The sequence below is a fragment of the Phyllobates terribilis genome, unplaced genomic scaffold (assembly GCF_046119375.1).
Source record: "Phyllobates terribilis strain yellow unplaced genomic scaffold, ASM4611937v1 Scaffold_5__5_contigs__length_657084704, whole genome shotgun sequence".
Taxonomy (NCBI): Eukaryota; Metazoa; Chordata; class Amphibia; order Anura; family Dendrobatidae; genus Phyllobates; species Phyllobates terribilis.
This window is the reverse complement of record NW_027362765.1, coordinates 46,298,002-46,315,781: the sequence shown is the minus strand read 5'-3', so window position 1 is coordinate 46,315,781 and position 17,780 is coordinate 46,298,002. Positions and strand designations below refer to the sequence as shown.

Below are 17,780 nucleotides of genomic sequence, written 5' to 3'. Positions count from 1 at the left end.
AAGCAGTGACAGCCAGTGACTGGAAGAATCTGTGAAATCTCAGCATTTAGTGGTTACTACTCACCTGGGCAGTCATCTGTAGGAATCTCCTCTTTATACCACTCATCATCCCTCACATATGTCTCTGTAGTATTAATATGGTTCAGATCTTTAACCTGAAACAAATATTGTAAAGTCACAGACAGATGGAGAAGTCACATCTATGATCAGATCTAATCCTGCCATCTCCACCGTTCTCATTACACAAGTATAAAACATATAATACTGGTGGATAAAACAAGACTGAGCACAAGACCTTCAGTCATCTACACATCATAGGGGAGATCTCATGACACCTTCTCTCCATCTACCTGATGATCCTGAGGAACATTGGGATCTTCTTGTTTACAGTCCTGTGGAAGAAGAGGACGGGGACATCTCTCTGCTATTGTCCTCTTACTGGATAGAACTGGAGGAGACACATACAGGGACTGAATTCATACTTTACATACAGATAATTATAGGTCATGTGTATTTAGTCCTGTCTATTACCAGGTGATGTGAGGGGCCGCGGAACCTCCATCATGATGTCCTTGTACAGATCTTTGTGTCCTTCTAAATACTCCCACTCTTCCATGGAGAAATAGACAGTGACATCCTGACATCTTATAGGAACCTGACACATACAATAATAATGTCATCTCCCCAATCCCTTCAAAGCGTTACTGTATAATGTCCCAGCATTATCACCTTTCCAGTCAGCAGCTCAATTATCTTGTAGGTAAGTTCTAGGATCTTCTGGTCATTGATGTCCTCATGTATCAGGGGGCGAAGTGGAGGTCCTGTGATTGGGCTCGCGGGTCTTCCCCATCCCTCAGACACAGGGTCCTGACAGGTCTCACTAGAGGTCTTCTTCACTACTGTGTAGTCCTGGTTATGGAGAGACACATTAATAAATCTCACTACAGACATTTCCAGAGTCCTCACCTCTCCAGTTCTGTGCATCTGTTATTCCCATAGATAAGAATGATATAATGTGATGTCATCAGAACCTCTCACCTCTCCAGTAAGCTGGAAGAGGATCTCTAGGGTGAGGTGTAATATCCTCTCTGCCATCTTCTCCTTGTCGATATCCATCCTCGATGGATCGATTAGGAAAATTTTCTTATGTAGAAGATCTACACTGAGAGGATCCGATATTGTATGAACCTAAATGGGAAGAAGATTATCCAATGTAACATCATAAAGATCCCATGAAATAACACAATTACAGGAGATAATAAGGGGAACATATGAGGAGATAGAACGTGTAGATGTTGTATTCTCAGATCATATAAACTGGGATGTCATAAACATCACCCACTTGCTGCACTTGTGACTTTGATGTGATTGTAAAGAGGGAATCCGCTTATCACTTATCCATTCATCTACCACAATAGGCTGAAAATGAGCTTAGCGCACCCCACAGTCATCTCACACAGTTTTTCTTTTTTAATAAATTTGCAAAAATTTCTACATTTCTGTTTTTTTTTCAGTCAAGATGGGGTGCACAGTCTACTTTAATGAGAAAAAAAATGAACTTTTTAGAATTTACCAAATGGCTGCAATGAAACAAAGAGTGAAAAATTTAAAGGGGTCTGAATACTTTCCGTACCCACTGTATATCTGTGGATGGTGTTGCTATCAGATTTCTGATAATATGGCATTGAAATATTGCATTTCCATTGTGCCATGCGATGCTAGAGACGTCCAGTCTGCATCAGGGACAATTATCTTCACCTTTGATGTAGCACCTATTTGCTAATGTGGAAGTACACAGTAAGGCTGCGTTCACACATTGCGTATTTCCCTGCGTTTTTTTTGCGTGCGCGTATTTCCTGCTTTTTTTACCTGCGTTTTTTTACGCAGGTAAAAAAAGCACCTCCATTCACATACTGCGTTTTTTCCTACGTTTTTTTACGGAGGTGCAGGAGAAAATGAAGTGTGAGGAGCATTGACACCTGTATGTAATGTAATGTAATGTAATGTATGTGTCTGTGTGTCCTGTCTGTGTCTAGTGTGTGAGTGTCCCCTTAGCAGTGTATGTACAAACAGCTTCTGGCTGCAGTACATACACTGCTTTAAAAGAAATAAACTATGGATACTCACCTATCCGATGGATGGGAGAGGCTCCGGTCCCGCGGCTTCCAGCATCTCCGTGAAGCGATCAGCTGACTGTCATGTGACCGGCTTGTAAATCAGCTGACTGGAAGCCGGTTACAAGCCGGTTAGCTTACAGCTGATCGCTTCACCGGCAGATGCTGGAAGCGCGGGACCGGACGGCTCTCCCATCCATCGGATAGGTGAGTATCCATAGTTTCTCCTGCGCCTCCATAAAAAAGCGCTGGAATTACGCAGTGTGTGAACACCGCTGCGTAATTCCATCGCTTATAATGGGCACAATAGGAGAAAGCGCGGGACGCAGCTGCGTAAAGAATTGACATGTCAATTCTTTACGCAGCTGCGCTTTCGCGCTGCGTAAAATCACACAGTGTCTGAACGGCAAAATGAATTTCCCATTCACTTTGCTGGCAGACTGTCACGGGTGTGTTGCCACGAAGATCGTCACGAGTACACAGCCTGACTTCTCGCAGCTGACTTGTTGGTGCTTTGTGTTTTCTCGGCAGTGAAGGAGTTAATTCTCTCTCTCTCTGGGCTAGCTGAGGTCCAGCCTCGCCCAGCTGCAATCAATGCTTCGTTAGTGAGACTCCTTTATATTCCTGCAGGTCTGTTTGTGAGGTGTCGGTGAAAGCTTTTCATTCAGACTTACAGAGCGGATCGTGGTGTTTGGAGTTGCTGAGATAAGTGTATTTGAAAGTGTTATTTCCCTTTCCTCGCTTTATCATTTATCTCCTTTCCCGTTGGTGTTCCCTCTGTTGTAGTTTTGTTGAAGTTGTATGCAAGGTGGTTTTGGTTTTTCCCTTGTACTGTCTCGTTCGTCTTAATACTGTGTGTGGGCATATTATTGCTGGTTCCCTATTGTTGTGATCGGGGTCCTTCTCAGGACTAGATTACTGTGGTGCAGGGATCCTCAGGAGGTAGGGGTTACGCTGGCGGCCTGGACCTCTGTACCTTTAACAGTACCTCCAGGATGAGGGATTAGTCAGGGCCCCAGCTTAGGGTCAGCTTAGGCCCCCTACCTCCAGTATTCTGTGACAGTGTGACATTTTCACCGACCATCTTAGTTTTTCTCCAGCTACCATGGATCCAGTAGCCGGTCTAGCTCAGCAGTTGCAGAGTTTGTCCATGGGGCTGGCGGACGTTAGGTCCAAGGTTTTGCATCCTCTGGAGCAAGCCGGACCAGAACCTAAAGTAGCTCTCCCTGACAGGTTCACTGGGGGGCGGGACAAGTTTTTTGTTTTCCGGGAGGCATGCAAATTGTACTTTCGGCTGCGGCCTCGGTCATCGGGCAGTGAAGAACAAAGGGTGGGAATTGTCATCTCGCTCCTACAAGGGGACCCACAATCTTGGGCGTTCTCTCTTCCCCCTAGCTCCCCAGTTCTCCAGTCAGTGGATAGGTTTTTCGCTGCTTTGGGACTCGTGTATGATGACCCAGATCGGATCTCCCTTGCTGAGTCTAAGTTACGTAGGATTCAGCAGGGAGATCGTCCGGCGGAGGAATTCTGTTCGGAGTTCCGTAGGTGGGCCACGGACACCCAGTGGAATGACCCGGCTCTTAGGAGCCAGTTTTGTCATGGTTTATCCGACAAATTACAGGATGTGTTGGCACAGTATGACTCTCCCGCGTCACTGGAAGCCGCTATGGCCCTTGCTATTCGCGTTGACAGACGGCTTCGGGAGAGGTGCGGGATAACTCTACCCCCTGTAATGTCTCCACCTCTTACAAGGTCCCCTCATATGGTGGTTCCCCTGGTCAGTCCGGAGGAGCCTATGCAATTAGGAGGGACATCATTTCGGGGAAGGGGACCGGTGGTGCGCCATAAGACAGGAAGGTGTTTCCTCTGCGGGAAAAAGGGACATTTTATTGGGGGGTGTCCATCCCGCCCCTTGCTGAGTAAAGAGTCGTCGAAAAAACTGTTGATCCCAGGTTGTGTGGTGGACGGCAATCTGGGAGTAGGTATTTCGTCCCTAGGTTCGTCTCAGTTTCTCGTACCGGCGGAGGTGGTGGTGGGTACGAGAACTGAGAGGATATCTGTTCTTCTGGATAGTGGGGCCGGGGCTAATCTGGTTGATGCTCGGTTTGCCCGGGTTCAAGGTATGCGATTGAGTGAGTTGGCTAAACCCATCCCCATATTCTCGATCGATGCCAGGCCTCTCGGTCAGGGAAGTTTTTTGCAAGCTGTGCATGGCGTAAAACTTCAAGTGGGGGCAATACATAAAGAACTGTTGTCTTGCTACGTGTTGGAGGGTCTTCCCACTCCTATAGTGTTGGGCCTTCCTTGGTTAGCTAAGCATAACCCTGTTATTAATTGGCAAACCAGAGAGATAAGCCAATGGAGTAAATTCTGTAATAAAAACTGCATGAACACGGTCATCGGTGCGGTTACTCCTTGGGTCTTACCTCCATTTCTGGCAGACTTTGAGGATGTATTCTCGGAGAATGGGTGTCAGGAACTACCTCCTCATCGCGAGTATGACTGTTCTGTAAAACTGCTCCCTGAGGCCAAGTTACCTAAAGCTAGGTTGTATAACCTTTCTGGTCCTGAGAGGCAGGCCATGAAGGATTATATTTCTGAAAGTCTGGCTAAGGGGCATATTAGACCTTCATCTTCACCGGTGGCCGCGGGGTTCTTCTTTGTTAAGAAGAAAGATGGAGGCCTACGCCCTTGCCTGGATTTCCGTGAACTTAATCGGATTACGGTCCGAGATCCGTATCCGCTCCCACTTATTCCCGATCTCTTTAATCAGATCGTGGGCGCCAAATGGTTCTCTAAGTTGGATCTCAGGGGGGCGTACAATTTGATTAGGATGAAGGAGGGGGATGAGTGGAAGACGGCTTTTAACACTCCGGAGGGGCATTATGAGAACCTTGTCATGCCATTCGGTCTGACTAATGCCCCGGCGGTGTTTCAACACTTTGTTAATGATATTTTTCGCCACCTGGTGGGACAGTTTGTTGTCATATATCTGGATGATATCTTAATTTACTCGCCGGATCTGGTGTCTCATCAGGAGCACGTTAGACAGGTGTTACAGATCTTGCGGGATAATAAACTGTATGCCAAGTGGGAAAAGTGTGTGTTCGCCGTACAGGAACTCCAGTTTTTAGGCTTCCTGGTTTCTGCGTCCGGTTTTCGTATGGACCCTGGGAAAGTGCGGGCAGTTCTTGAGTGGGATCGGCCGGAGAATCTTAAGGCACTACAACGTTTCCTGGGGTTTGCTAACTATTACCGGAAGTTCATTCGTAATTTCTCGTCCGTGGTTAAGCCTCTCACAGACATGACTAAAAAGGGGATGGATTTTTCTAGGTGGTCTGACAAGGCTTGTCAAGCATTCTCCTCCTTGAAAAAATGTTTTGCCTCGGCACCCATACTCATTCAACCTGATGCGTCTCAGCCATTCTTTGTAGAGGTAGACGCTTCCGAGGTAGGGGTGGGAGCAGTATTGTCACAGGGTTCGTCCCCTGGTAAGTGGCATCCGTGCGCCTTTTTCTCTAAAAAATTGTCGTCCGCTGAGAGGAATTACGATGTCGGCAATAGGGAACTCCTGGCCATTAAGTTAGCTTTTGAGGAGTGGCGCCATTTTTTGGAGGGGGCAGTTCATCCGGTCACCGTCATCACCGATCACAAGAACCTGCTATATCTGGAGTCCGCTAAACGTCTGAATCCCAGACAAGCTAGGTGGTCATTGTTTTTTACCAGGTTTAATTTCGTCGTTACATATCGTCCTGGGTCTAAAAATGTAAAGGCGGATGCCTTATCTCGTAGTTTCCCTGGGGCCGGGAATACGGACGACCCGATTCCTGTTCTTCAGGAGGGGGTGGTGGTTTCGGCAGTATGCTCTGAGCTGGAGGAGGAGATATTGGAGGCTCAGGGGGACGCCCCTGTTGGACCTCCGGGGAGACTGTTCGTTCCAGATCAGTTGCGACAAAAGGTGATCGAGGCACACCATAACTCAGTTTTTGCAGGACACCCGGGGAGTAAAGCAACTGTGGATCTCCTCTCGCGTCGGTTTTGGTGGCCTAACTTACATAAAGAGGTGGTAACTTTTGTCGCGTCCTGTGGGGTTTGTGCGCGCTCTAAGACCTCACATACCCGTCCGTCTGGGGCGCTCTTACCTTTGAAGATCCCGGAGCGTCCTTGGACTCATCTGTCTATGGACTTTATTACGGACCTCCCTCCGTCTTCGGGTAAAACGGTCATACTCGTTGTAGTGGACAGGTTCAGCAAGATGGCACATTTTATCGCTCTTCCGGCTCTCCCTAATGCTAAAACTCTTGCGCAGGTGTTCATTGGGGAGATTGTGAGGCTTCACGGGGTACCCTCCAAGGTGGTGTCTGATCGGGGGTCTCAGTTTGTGTCCAAGTTCTGGAAGGCGTTTTGTGCACGGCGGGGGATGCATTTGTCATTCTCGTCGGCTTTTCATCCTCAGACCAATGGTCAGACGGAAAGTATGAACCAGAGCTTGGAGACATATCTTCGGTGTTTTGTGTCAGAGAACCAGGAGGACTGGGCTTCTTTCCTACCTCTGGCAGAGTTTGCTCTCAATAATAGGCGAAGCGAGTCCACTGGTAAGTCCCCGTTTTTTGGGGCATATGGTTTTCACCCCCAGTTTTGTACTTTCAGTAGGGGGGGCTCTTCGGGGGTTCCGGAGGAGGAACGATTTTCCTCATCTCTCGCTTCAGTATGGAGAGGGGTGCTGAAGAATCTGAATACTATGGGGAACCGATACAAACGTATGGCTGATAGGAGGAGAGTGTCTGGTCCGGACCTAAGTGTGAACGATCAGGTATGGTTGTCTACCAGGAATATTAAACTTAAGGTTCCCTCCTGGAAACTGGGTCCCAGGTTCATCGGGCCGTACAGAATCAGTTCTGTTATTAATCCGGTGGCATTCCGTCTTGACCTCCCCCCTACGTTTAAAATTCACAACGTGTTTCACAGATCATTGCTTAAGAGGTATGTGGCGCCGGTGGTACCGTCACCTTTACCTCCCCCTCCTGTGGTTGTCAATGGTAACTTGGAGTTCCAGGTATCGAGGGTCATTGATTCACGCTTTAATCGCCGGTCCCTTCAGTACTTGGTTCATTGGAAGGGGTATGGTCCTGAGGAGAGGATGTGGGTTCCTGCGTCGGATATTAACGCAGACCGATTAGTTCGGGCCTTCCACACGACTCACCCGGATAAACCTGGCCCTGAGGGTCCGGAGGCCCCTCGTAGAAGGGGGGGTACTGTCACGGGTGTGTTGCCACGAAGATCGTCACGAGTACACAGCCTGACTTCTCGCAGCTGACTTGTTGGTGCTTTGTGTTTTCTCGGCAGTGAAGGAGTTAATTCTCTCTCTCTCTGGGCTAGCTGAGGTCCAGCCTCGCCCAGCTGCAATCAATGCTTCGTTAGTGAGACTCCTTTATATTCCTGCAGGTCTGTTTGTGAGGTGTCGGTGAAAGCTTTTCATTCAGACTTACAGAGCGGATCGTGGTGTTTGGAGTTGCTGAGATAAGTGTATTTGAAAGTGTTATTTCCCTTTCCTCGCTTTATCATTTATCTCCTTTCCCGTTGGTGTTCCCTCTGTTGTAGTTTTGTTGAAGTTGTATGCAAGGTGGTTTTGGTTTTTCCCTTGTACTGTCTCGTTCGTCTTAATACTGTGTGTGGGCATATTATTGCTGGTTCCCTATTGTTGTGATCGGGGTCCTTCTCAGGACTAGATTACTGTGGTGCAGGGATCCTCAGGAGGTAGGGGTTACGCTGGCGGCCTGGACCTCTGTACCTTTAACAGTACCTCCAGGATGAGGGATTAGTCAGGGCCCCAGCTTAGGGTCAGCTTAGGCCCCCTACCTCCAGTATTCTGTGACAGTGTGACACAGACACAAGGCATATTGCGTATTTTGAAAAAGCGCGCGCGAAAATACGCAATGTGTGAACGCAGCCTAAAAGTTTGCTCTTCCAGAAACTGCCAGCTACTCGCTAATTTATTTATCTTCTTTAGCCCCCATCTCCTCCCTCTCCTGTCTAGACTTAGCATTGTCACGCTGCTATAATATACTGAAGAGCGCCCTAGATGAAGCAGCACCTTCTACAAGCAGAAAGACCAGACACAGACAACGGCAGCCCTGGCACACAATGCAAACACGCTTTCTTCAGTGTTGCTCAAGGTGTGCTGAGCGTCAGTGGAGAAAATCTTTTAGCAGAAGACTTCATCCACAAAACCTATAACGCTTCATCTGGCCAAACAATCCTACTTCATCACCCTCATCACTTCACTGTCCAACAATCCAAAACGACTTTTTGAAACTTTAAACTCCCTCCTGAAACCTGAAGCACAGGCCCTCATCACCAACATCAGCGGTGAGGATCTGGCTACTTATTTGCTAGAAAAAATCAACCACATCAATCAGGACACCTAAGCCCAATCTCCTCTGAGCCTGGATCCCCTTCCCTGCCACACTTCAAGCTCACTAGCCATCTATGAGCCTGTTACAGAAGAAGTTACCCAGCTTCTCACTTCTTCTCGGCCTACAACCTGCAACAGTGACCCCATTCCTTCACATCTCCTGCAGTCTCTCTCACTGGTGGTCACCACTCACCTGACTAAAATATTTAACCTCTCTCTTTCTTCAGGTATCTTTCCCTTCTCATTTAAACATGACATCATAACCCCTTTACTTAAAAAGCCATCCCTGGACCAGAACTGCACTTCTAACTATAGATCTGTCTTTAATCTTCCTTTCATCTCTAAACTCCTGAAATGCTTGGTCCACTCCTGACTAATCCGCTATCTCTCAGATAACTCTCTTCTTGACAATCTGGTTTCCGCTCTTTACACTCCACTGAAACTGCCCTCACTAAAGTCTCTAATGATCTACTAACAGCTAAATGCAAAGGTCACTGCTCCCTGCTGATTCTCCTGGATCTCTCTGCTGCATTTGACACTGTGGATCACCAGCTCCTCCTCACTATGCTCTGCTCTATAAGCCTCAAGGAAACCGTTCTCTCCTGGTTCTCCTCCTACCTCTCTTCCTTCACTGTATCTTTTGCCTGTTCCTCTTCCTCTCCTCGTCCCCTTACTATGGGGGTTCCGCAGGGCTCAGTCCTAGGCCCCCTCCTCTTCCCTCTATACGCTGCCCCTATTGGACAAACAATCAGCAGATTTGGGTTCCAGTATCAACTCTATGCTGACGACTCCCAATTATACACTTCTTCCCCTGACATCACCCCTACCCTAATACAAAATACCAAGGATTGTCTGTCTGCTGTCTCGAACATCATGTTCTCCCTCTGTCTTAAACTGAATCTCTCCAAAACTGAACTTCTTGTGTTTCTCCCCTCTACTAACCTAACTACAAACCCTGGCAAAATTATGGAATCACCGGGTTCGGAGGATGTTCATTCAGTTGTTTAATGTTGTTGAAAAAAAGCAGATCACAGACATGGCACAAAACTAAAGTCATTTCAAATGGCAACTTTAGGGCTTTAAGAAATACTAAAAGAAATCAAGATTAAAAATGTGGTACTCAGTAAGGGTAATTTTTTTCAGACCAAGCAGAGGGAAAAGATTATGGAATCACTCAATTCTGAGGAAAAAATTCTGGAATCATGAAAAACAAACACACAATAGAACACTCCAATATATCACTAGTATTTTGTTGCACCAACTCTGGCTTTAATAACAGCTTGCAGTCTCTGAGGCATGGACTTAATGAGTGACAAATAGTACTCTTCATCAATCTGGCTCCAACTTTCTCTGATTGCTGTTGCCAGATCAGCTTTGCAGGTTGCAGCCTTGTCATGGAACATTTTCTTCAACTTCCAGCAAAGATTTTCAATTGGATTGAGATCCGGACTATTTGCAGGCCATGACATTGACGTTATGTGTCTTTTTTCAAGGAATGTTTTCACAGTTTTTGCTCTATGGCAGGATGCATTATCTTCTTGAAAAATGATGTCATCATCCCCAAACATCCTTTCAATTGATGGGATAAGAAAACTGTCCAAAATATCAATGTAAACTTGGGCATTTATTGAAGATGTAATGACAGCCATCTCCTCAGTGCCTTTACCTGACATGCAGCCCCATATCAATGACTGTGGAAATTTGCATGTTCTCTTCATGCAGTCATCTTTATAAATCTCATTGGAACGGCACCAAACAAAAGTTCCAGCATCATCACCTTGCCCAATACAGATTCGCGATTCATCACTGAATATGACTTTCATCCAGTCATCCACAGTCCACGATTGCTTTTCCTTAGCCCATTGTAACCCTGTTTTTTTCTGTTTAGGTGTTAATGATGGCTTATGTTTAGCTTTTCTGTATGTAAATCCCATTTCCTTTAGGCGGTTTCTTACAGTTCGGTCACAGACATTGACTCCAGTTTCCTCCCATTCGTTTCTGATTTGTTTTGTTGTGCATTTCCTGTTTTGGAGACATATTGATTTAAGTTTCCGGTCTTGACGCTTTGATGTCTTCCTTGGTCTACCAGTATGTTTGCCTTTAACAACCTTCCCATGTTGTTTGTATTTTGTCCAGATTTTAGACACAGCTGACTGTGAACAACCAACATCTTTTGCAACATTGCGTGATGATTTACCTTCTTTTAAGAATTTGATAATCCTCTACTTTGTTTCAATTGACATCTCTCGTGTTGGAGCCATGATTCATGTCAGTCCACTTGGTGCAACAGCTCTCCAAGGTGTGATCACTCCTTTTTAGATGCAGACTAACGAGCAGATCTAATTTAATGCAGGTGTAAGTTTTGGAAATGAAAATTTACAGGGTGATTCCATAATTTTTTCCTCAGAATTGAGTGATTCCATAATTTTTTCCCTCTGCTTGGTCTGAAAAAAATTACCCTTACTGAGTACCACATTTTTAATCTTGATTTCTTTTAGTGTTTCTTAAAGCCCTAAAGTTGCCATTTGAAATGACTTTAGTTTTGTGCCATGTCTGTGATCTGCTTTTTTTCAACAACATTAAACAATTGAATGAACATCCTCCGAGCCCAGTGATTCCATAATTTTTGCCAGGGGTTGTATATCTAACATTGAAATTACCTTGAAGGGTTCAACCATAACTCCCAAGCAGCAAACCCGCTGCCTTGGGGTCATATTCGACACCGATCACTCACTCGCTCTTGTCACCTGCATCTTAAAAACATCTCCAGAATCTGACTTTTTCTCACCTTTGAAACTGCTAAAACTCTTACTGTCGCTCTTATTCACTCTCGTCTGGACTACTGCAACTCTCTTCTGATCGGTCTCCCTCTTACCAAACTTTCTCCACTCCAATCCGTCCTGAATGTGTCAGCCAGGGTCGTATTTCTGTCCAGCCGCTTCACCAATGCCTCTATTTTGTGCCAGTCATTGGTTACCCATTCACTATAGGGTCCAATGTAAACTCATAGCTCTCACCCACAAAGCTCTCCACAGTCCTGCACCACATTATATCTCCTCTCTCATCTCTGTCTATCGCCCTACACGTGCCCTCCGTTCTACAAATGACCTAAGACTAACATCCCCCATAATCCAAACCTCGCATCTCCGTCTCCAAGACTTTTCTCAAGCTGCGCCAGTTCTCTGGAATGCACTACCCCAGATGATCCGACTGATACCTTGCCCCCACGTTTTCAAGCGTGATTTAAAAACCCATCTCTTTAAACAAGCCTACCACCTCAACTACTCAGTAAACTAACTTTCTCTTGTTCCCTCCTAAATATTATTCAGAATCTGCTCCCTACTGTTCATCTGTCTCTACACCCTTCATGCACACAATAACTGCTCTCGATACTTGATTATTCCCCTTAAACATACGGGCTGATGACCGGATCATGCAGCTTTATATGAAAATCCCTATTTATTATAATTGCCAGACCTGAAAGAACAAGGACTTTTCACCTATTGTGTAGATTGTAAGTTTGGGAGCAGGGACCTCACTCCTAATGTAACTGTTTAAAGCAGGTGTCTCAAACACGCGGGCCGCATGCGGCCCCTCCGGCTGCTTCTTGCGGACCGCAGGCACAGACCCCGTAACGATCGTGGCTCTCTCCAGCAGCCACCGACATCTTTGCTGTAGTGCAGTGTATTGCCGCGCAGAGACCGGCTCTCTGCACAGCAATACCAGTGTCAGACGCCGGCCTATCAGAGGCCAGGAGCTGACATCTGCGTCCCAGCGCAGAGGCGTATGAGGTCACTGCCATGCGCAGATGTCAGCTGCTGGCCTCTGATAAGATGTCGGCGGCTGTTGGAGAAAGCCGCGATCGTTACGGGGTCTGTGCCTGCGGGCCACAGGTGCAGAAAGGATGCGAGGTAACGGAGGACAGATGAGAATCTTTTTTTTTTTTTTTTCTGTCATGTGAAATACACCACAAGGGACCTGTGCGCAGTATGTTGGATGAGGACCCTGAGCGCTGTATGGTGGAACGGGGGACCCTGAACGCAGTATGGAGGGATGGGGACCCTGAGCGCAGTATGGGGGGGACGGGGACCCTGAGCGCAGTATGGGGGGGACGGGGGACCCTGTGCGCAGTATGGGGGGGTTGGGGACCCTGTGCGCAGTATGGGGGGGACGGGGACCCTGTGCGCAGTATTGGGGGGGACGGGGACCCTGTGTGCAGTATTGGGGGGGACGGGGACCCTGTGCGCAGTATTGGGGGGGACGGGGACCCTGTGCGCAGTATTGGGGGGGACGGGGACCCTGTGCGCAGTATTGGGGGGGGCGGGGACCCTGTGCGCAGTATTGGGGGGGGCGGGGACCCTGTGCGCAGTATTGGGGGGGCGGGGACCCTGTGCGCAGTATTGGGGGGGACGGGGACCCTGTGCGTAGTATCGGGGGGGGACCCTGTGCGCAGTATGGGGGGGGGACGGGGACCCTGTGCGCAGTATGGGGGGGAACGGGGACCCTGTGCGCAGTATGGGGGGGAACGGGGACCCTGTGCGCAGTATGGGGGGGACAGGGACCCTGTGTGCAGTATGGTGGGGGTGGGGACCCTGTGCGCAGTATGGGGGGGGCGGGGACTCTGTGCGCAGTATGGGGGGGGCGGGGACCCTGTGCACAGTATGGGGGGGACCTGGATGGGGGACATGTCTGCAAGATAAGGACCAGGATGGGGGTCCTGTCTGCAAGATAAGGATCAGGATGGGGGACCATGCCTGCAATATGGGGGACCATGTCTGCAATATGGGGGACCTGGATGGGAGACCATGTCTGCAATATGGGGGACCTGGAGGGGAGACCATGTCTGCAATATGGGGGACCTCGAGGGGAGACCATGTCTGCAGGATGGGGGACCTGGAGGGGAGACCATGTCTGCAAGATGGGGGATCTGGAGGAGAGACCATGTCTGCAAGATGAGGACCAGTTCAAAAGGTGTATAGAAAATAACATTTCATCACTAAAAATTAAATGTTTTTCCGTGTGCGGTCCATATGCCCAGCTGAGTTTGAGACCCCTGGTTTAAACTGTCTTAACTTATATTGAATTTATTGTCTGTACATGTCCCCGCTTAATTGTAAAGTGGTGCGGAATATGTTGGCGCTAAATAAAAATTATTATTATTATTATTATTACACACAGAGAAGGAGGCTTTAGTGATGTAGAATTTTGATTTATCTGATCTTGAACACAATTCATAACATGAAACATAAGCTGACCTGCTAAATAAAACGTCTCCTGCATGCTCCCAATCACTGGCTATGTTGGTCACTGCTAGGGATGAGCGAACCCAAACAGTAAAGTTATGGGCTAGTACCGGACACCTAGTGTCCAGTACTGAATTCCGAACACGGACTTTTAGTGTTCAGGTTCGGTGCCGGTTTACTGTTAGGGTTGCAGAGTTAAAAAAAAAAGCACTTCCAGAGCCATCACAGCTATGTAAAAGTATTGGCATGGCTGTAATTGGCCGGCGCACCACGTGACCTGCCGGTATGAATGCCGGATCATGGATGCCGCTGTCATTTTGCTCTTATTAATGTAGGGATAGGACGCAGTTGGAGTCAGGGACAGTGTTAGGGTCTGTGTGTGCGCACTCTGTAAAAAAGCCTCTGTGTACTCTGCACCCGTGCCTGTGGGAGTATTTTGCGTAAAAATAATTTTTTTCTACTCTGCAACCATGTCTGTGTGAGAAGTGTGCCTTTACACCACTTTTTTTTACTCAACGCCCGTGTGTGTGGGAGTACTGTGCCAAAACTCCTGTCTGTGTACTCTGCATGCACCTCTGTGGGGGTACTCTGCAAAACACCCTCGTTTTTTATTTTCTTTTGTTTTATTTTAATTTGAGTAGTCCCCAAAACATTAGGAATGGCAAATAGAATGAACAAATTGCGGTGGAGTATAACAATGTCTGGGTGCGGTTGGTATACTTCTCTATTCAGCCAGGTACGGACAATTCCAGTGGGATCCATGCCTGGTTCATTTTAATGAATGTAAGCTTGCCCATGTTGGCTGTGGACATGTGGATGACCTGTCTGTGATTACACCGCATGCCGTGGGAAACACACATTCAAACCTTATACTAGCTGCAGGACATTCTATTAACGTTTGGAGTAAGTCTGTGAGCTTTCAGCTAATGATTTTTGCCTTGCTGTTTCTTTACTATACTTTGCACCTATCTTCTGTTTATCTTTCGTAAGTAGGCTGTATATTTGTTAATCGTGATTGCTTTATTCGGTATTTTGTTATTTACTTTACTTACTCTGAGATCTTTCCTTTGTTCAGAACACTTCTTTTGTAGTTAATTCACACTCTGCTCTTCCCTCTGGTTCCTTAGGAGGAATGTGATGTAACTCGACGGCCATTTAGGGAGTTTAGCACCGAGTTGCCATCTCCTAGTTCTGTGATTAGGGCTATCTCTGTATCCGCAGGCACCACTAGGGACTGCGGTAGCAGGATATCTAGTCTGTATAGGAACAGGCAGGGTTAATTGTGTTCTTTTAGTGTATAACCTATTAATCCCAAGTGAGTTGCTACACAGGCATAACAGAGACGCTGCCTCCTGCTAATATGGACCGTATCAGATGGTGCTGGATGTTGTGGCGTCGTGAGGAAGGTTTTCCACATTTCGGCCATGCTAACCATCCCTTCATAGGTGGTGCCAATGCCCCAGCTGCGTCGGCCACTTCCTCATCCTCCTTTACTTTGTGCTTCAACTTAGTCTCCACTATCAGGTGATGATGTCGTCAGTAGCGGATCTACCAGCGTGCGCTTGTATTCCCACATTTTCCAATCACGCTCCAGTGACGGAAGTAAGGGTGGCACATTGTGCTTGTAGCGGTGATCCAGCAGGGTGGCCACACAGTAATCAGCACTGGGTAACAATCCGGGCAACTTGGCGGTCGTTAACTCATGAGTATGAGGAGGTGAGCAGGAATGCAGAAGTGACTTTCGGTGAGAACACCGAAAGCGTGCACAGACTGGCCGCACTTTCTGCAGCAGCTCTGACATCTCAGGGTAATTTTTCAGGAAGCTCTGCACTACCAAATTCAGCACGTATCAGGAAAGAGATGTGCATCAAACAGGCTAGGCCCAACAGCTGCTACAAGATTTCGCCCATTATGGCACATCATCAGGCCGGGCTTGAGGTTCCGCGGCAAAAAAACACTCATTGATCTGTTGTTTGACCCCATCCACAGCTCCTGCGCGGTGTGGGATTTTTCCCCCAAACAGATGAGTTTCACAAGAGACTGCTGTGGTTTCCCCCTGGCTGTACTGAAGTTGGTGGTGCAGGTGTTACGCTGACCAGATGAGGAGGGGGTGGAGGAAGTGGAATAGGAGGCAACATGGGCAGAGAAAAATCCAAAAAACATCCAGCAATCCATGCACCAAAACGCTTTCTGCCTCAGACCTAGCCCCCACAACATTTACCCAATGGGCAGTTAAAGAGATACAATACCCTGCCCGTGATTACTGGTCCAAGTATCGGTGGTTATGTAGACCTTTACACTGATGGCGTTTTGGAGTGCCCACTTGATTTTGTCCGCAACATGATGTTTGTGCAGGGCAGGGATGGCCCGTCTGGAATAGTAGTTATGGCTGGGAACTACATACTGTGGATCCTGTGATCCCAACATATTGTTATCCCTTTATAAATCACTTGTGAGGCCACATGTAGAATATGAGATCCAGTGTTTGGGGGATGTACAGCTGAACGCTTCAATGGGATGGTGTGGAGATGCTCAGTAACACTGCTGGTGGGGGTTTGGTCACATCCTCTCTTTGCGGGGAGCAAGGTGGGCCTGTTGCTTGGGATCGGGAGGAAGAGGCCAAGACTACAGCAGAAGACTGAGCAGGAGGAGGCTCAGATCTTTCCTGATTTTATAGGTGTGTACTCCACTGCAGCTCTTGTGTTGCATTCAGATGCCTCGTCATGCAGCTGGTGCTTAGGTTAAGAACATTTATGCCTTGCTTCAGTCTCAAATAGCACAGTGTGCAGACCACCCGTGTCTTGTCAGGGAGCTCCTTTGCCTATGTCACTCAGATGGCCTTGATTCCATGTGGGGTCTAGGACCTCATCATCCCCCATCGCACTTCTCCAGTCAGTTCTTAATTTTGCAGTCCGACTAATCCACCTCTGTCCTTGCTACTCCTCCGCTTCTTCCCACCGTCAGTATTTGGTCAGTATTTTTTCTCAGGAGTGGGAGCAAAAAGCCGGTGAGGAACAATCAGAGAAAAGGTATAATAGAAGCAAGTGCCCCAATAAAAAATTATCACCTACCGTCATGGCCAAAAGTTTTGAGAATGACACCAAAATTATATTTTCACATGATCTGCTGGCCTCTGGTTTTTATTAGTGTTTGTCTGATGTTTATATCACATACAGAAATATAATTGCAATCATATTATGAGTACCAATAGGTTATATTGACAGTTAGAATGAGTTAATGCAGCAAGTCAATATTTGCAGTGTTGCCCCTTCTTCTTCAAGACCTCTTTAATTCTCCCTGGCATGCTCTCAATCAACTTTTGGACCAAATCCTGACTGATAGCAGTCCATTCTTGCATAATCAATGCTTGCATTTTGCCAGAATTTGTTGGTTTTTGTTTGTCCACCCGTCTCTTGATGATTGACCACAAGTTCTCAATGGGATTAAGATCTGGGGAGTTTCCAGGCCATGGACCCAAAATCTCTATGTTTTGTTCCATGAGCCATTTTGTTATCACCTTTGCTTTATGGCAAGGTGCTCCATCATGCTGGAAAAGGCATTTTTGGGCGCCAAACTGCTCTTGGACGGTTGGGAGAAGTTGCTCTTGGAGGACATTCTGGTACCATTCTTTATTCATGGCTGTGTTTTTAGGCAAGACTGTGAGTGAGCCGATTCCCTTGGCTGAGAAGCAACCCCACACATGAATGGTTTCAGGATGCTTTACAGTTGGCATGAGACAAGACTGGTGGTAACGCTCACCTCTTCTTCTCCGAATAAGCTGTTTTCCAGATGTCCCAAACAATCGAAAAGGGGATTCATCAGAGAAAATGACTTTGCCCCAGTCCTCAGCAGTCCACTCCCTGTACCTTTTGCAGAATATCAGTCGGTCCCTGATGTTTTTTCTGGAGAGAAGTGGCTTCTTTGCTGCCCTCCTTGAAACCAGCCCTTGCTCAAAGAGTCTCTGCCTCACAGTGCGTGCAGAAGCACTCACACCAGCCTGCTGCCATT

At 47.3% G+C, this 17,780-nt stretch overlaps 2 protein-coding genes across 2 annotated transcripts in view; one reads left to right on the top strand and one right to left on the bottom strand.

Moving 5' to 3' along the window:
- The window catches only part of LOC141271890 (uncharacterized), a 318,442-nt gene that overhangs the window by 250,014 nt on the left and 50,648 nt on the right, over positions 1-17,780 (top strand). The gene's annotated exons all lie outside the window — the stretch shown is intronic.
- Positions 1-17,780, bottom strand: part of LOC141271884 (uncharacterized) — a 37,589-nt gene that overhangs the window by 17,184 nt on the left and 2,625 nt on the right. The window contains exons 2-6 of the mRNA XM_073682093.1: positions 1,039-1,188; positions 730-909; positions 532-655; positions 351-448; positions 65-155 (exon numbers count right to left, since the gene is read on the bottom strand). Of these exons, the coding sequence (XP_073538194.1) occupies positions 65-155; positions 351-448; positions 532-655; positions 730-909; positions 1,039-1,116 (571 nt within the window). The 5' untranslated portion in view covers positions 1,117-1,188. The remainder of the gene's footprint in view (positions 1-64; positions 156-350; positions 449-531; positions 656-729; positions 910-1,038; positions 1,189-17,780) is intronic.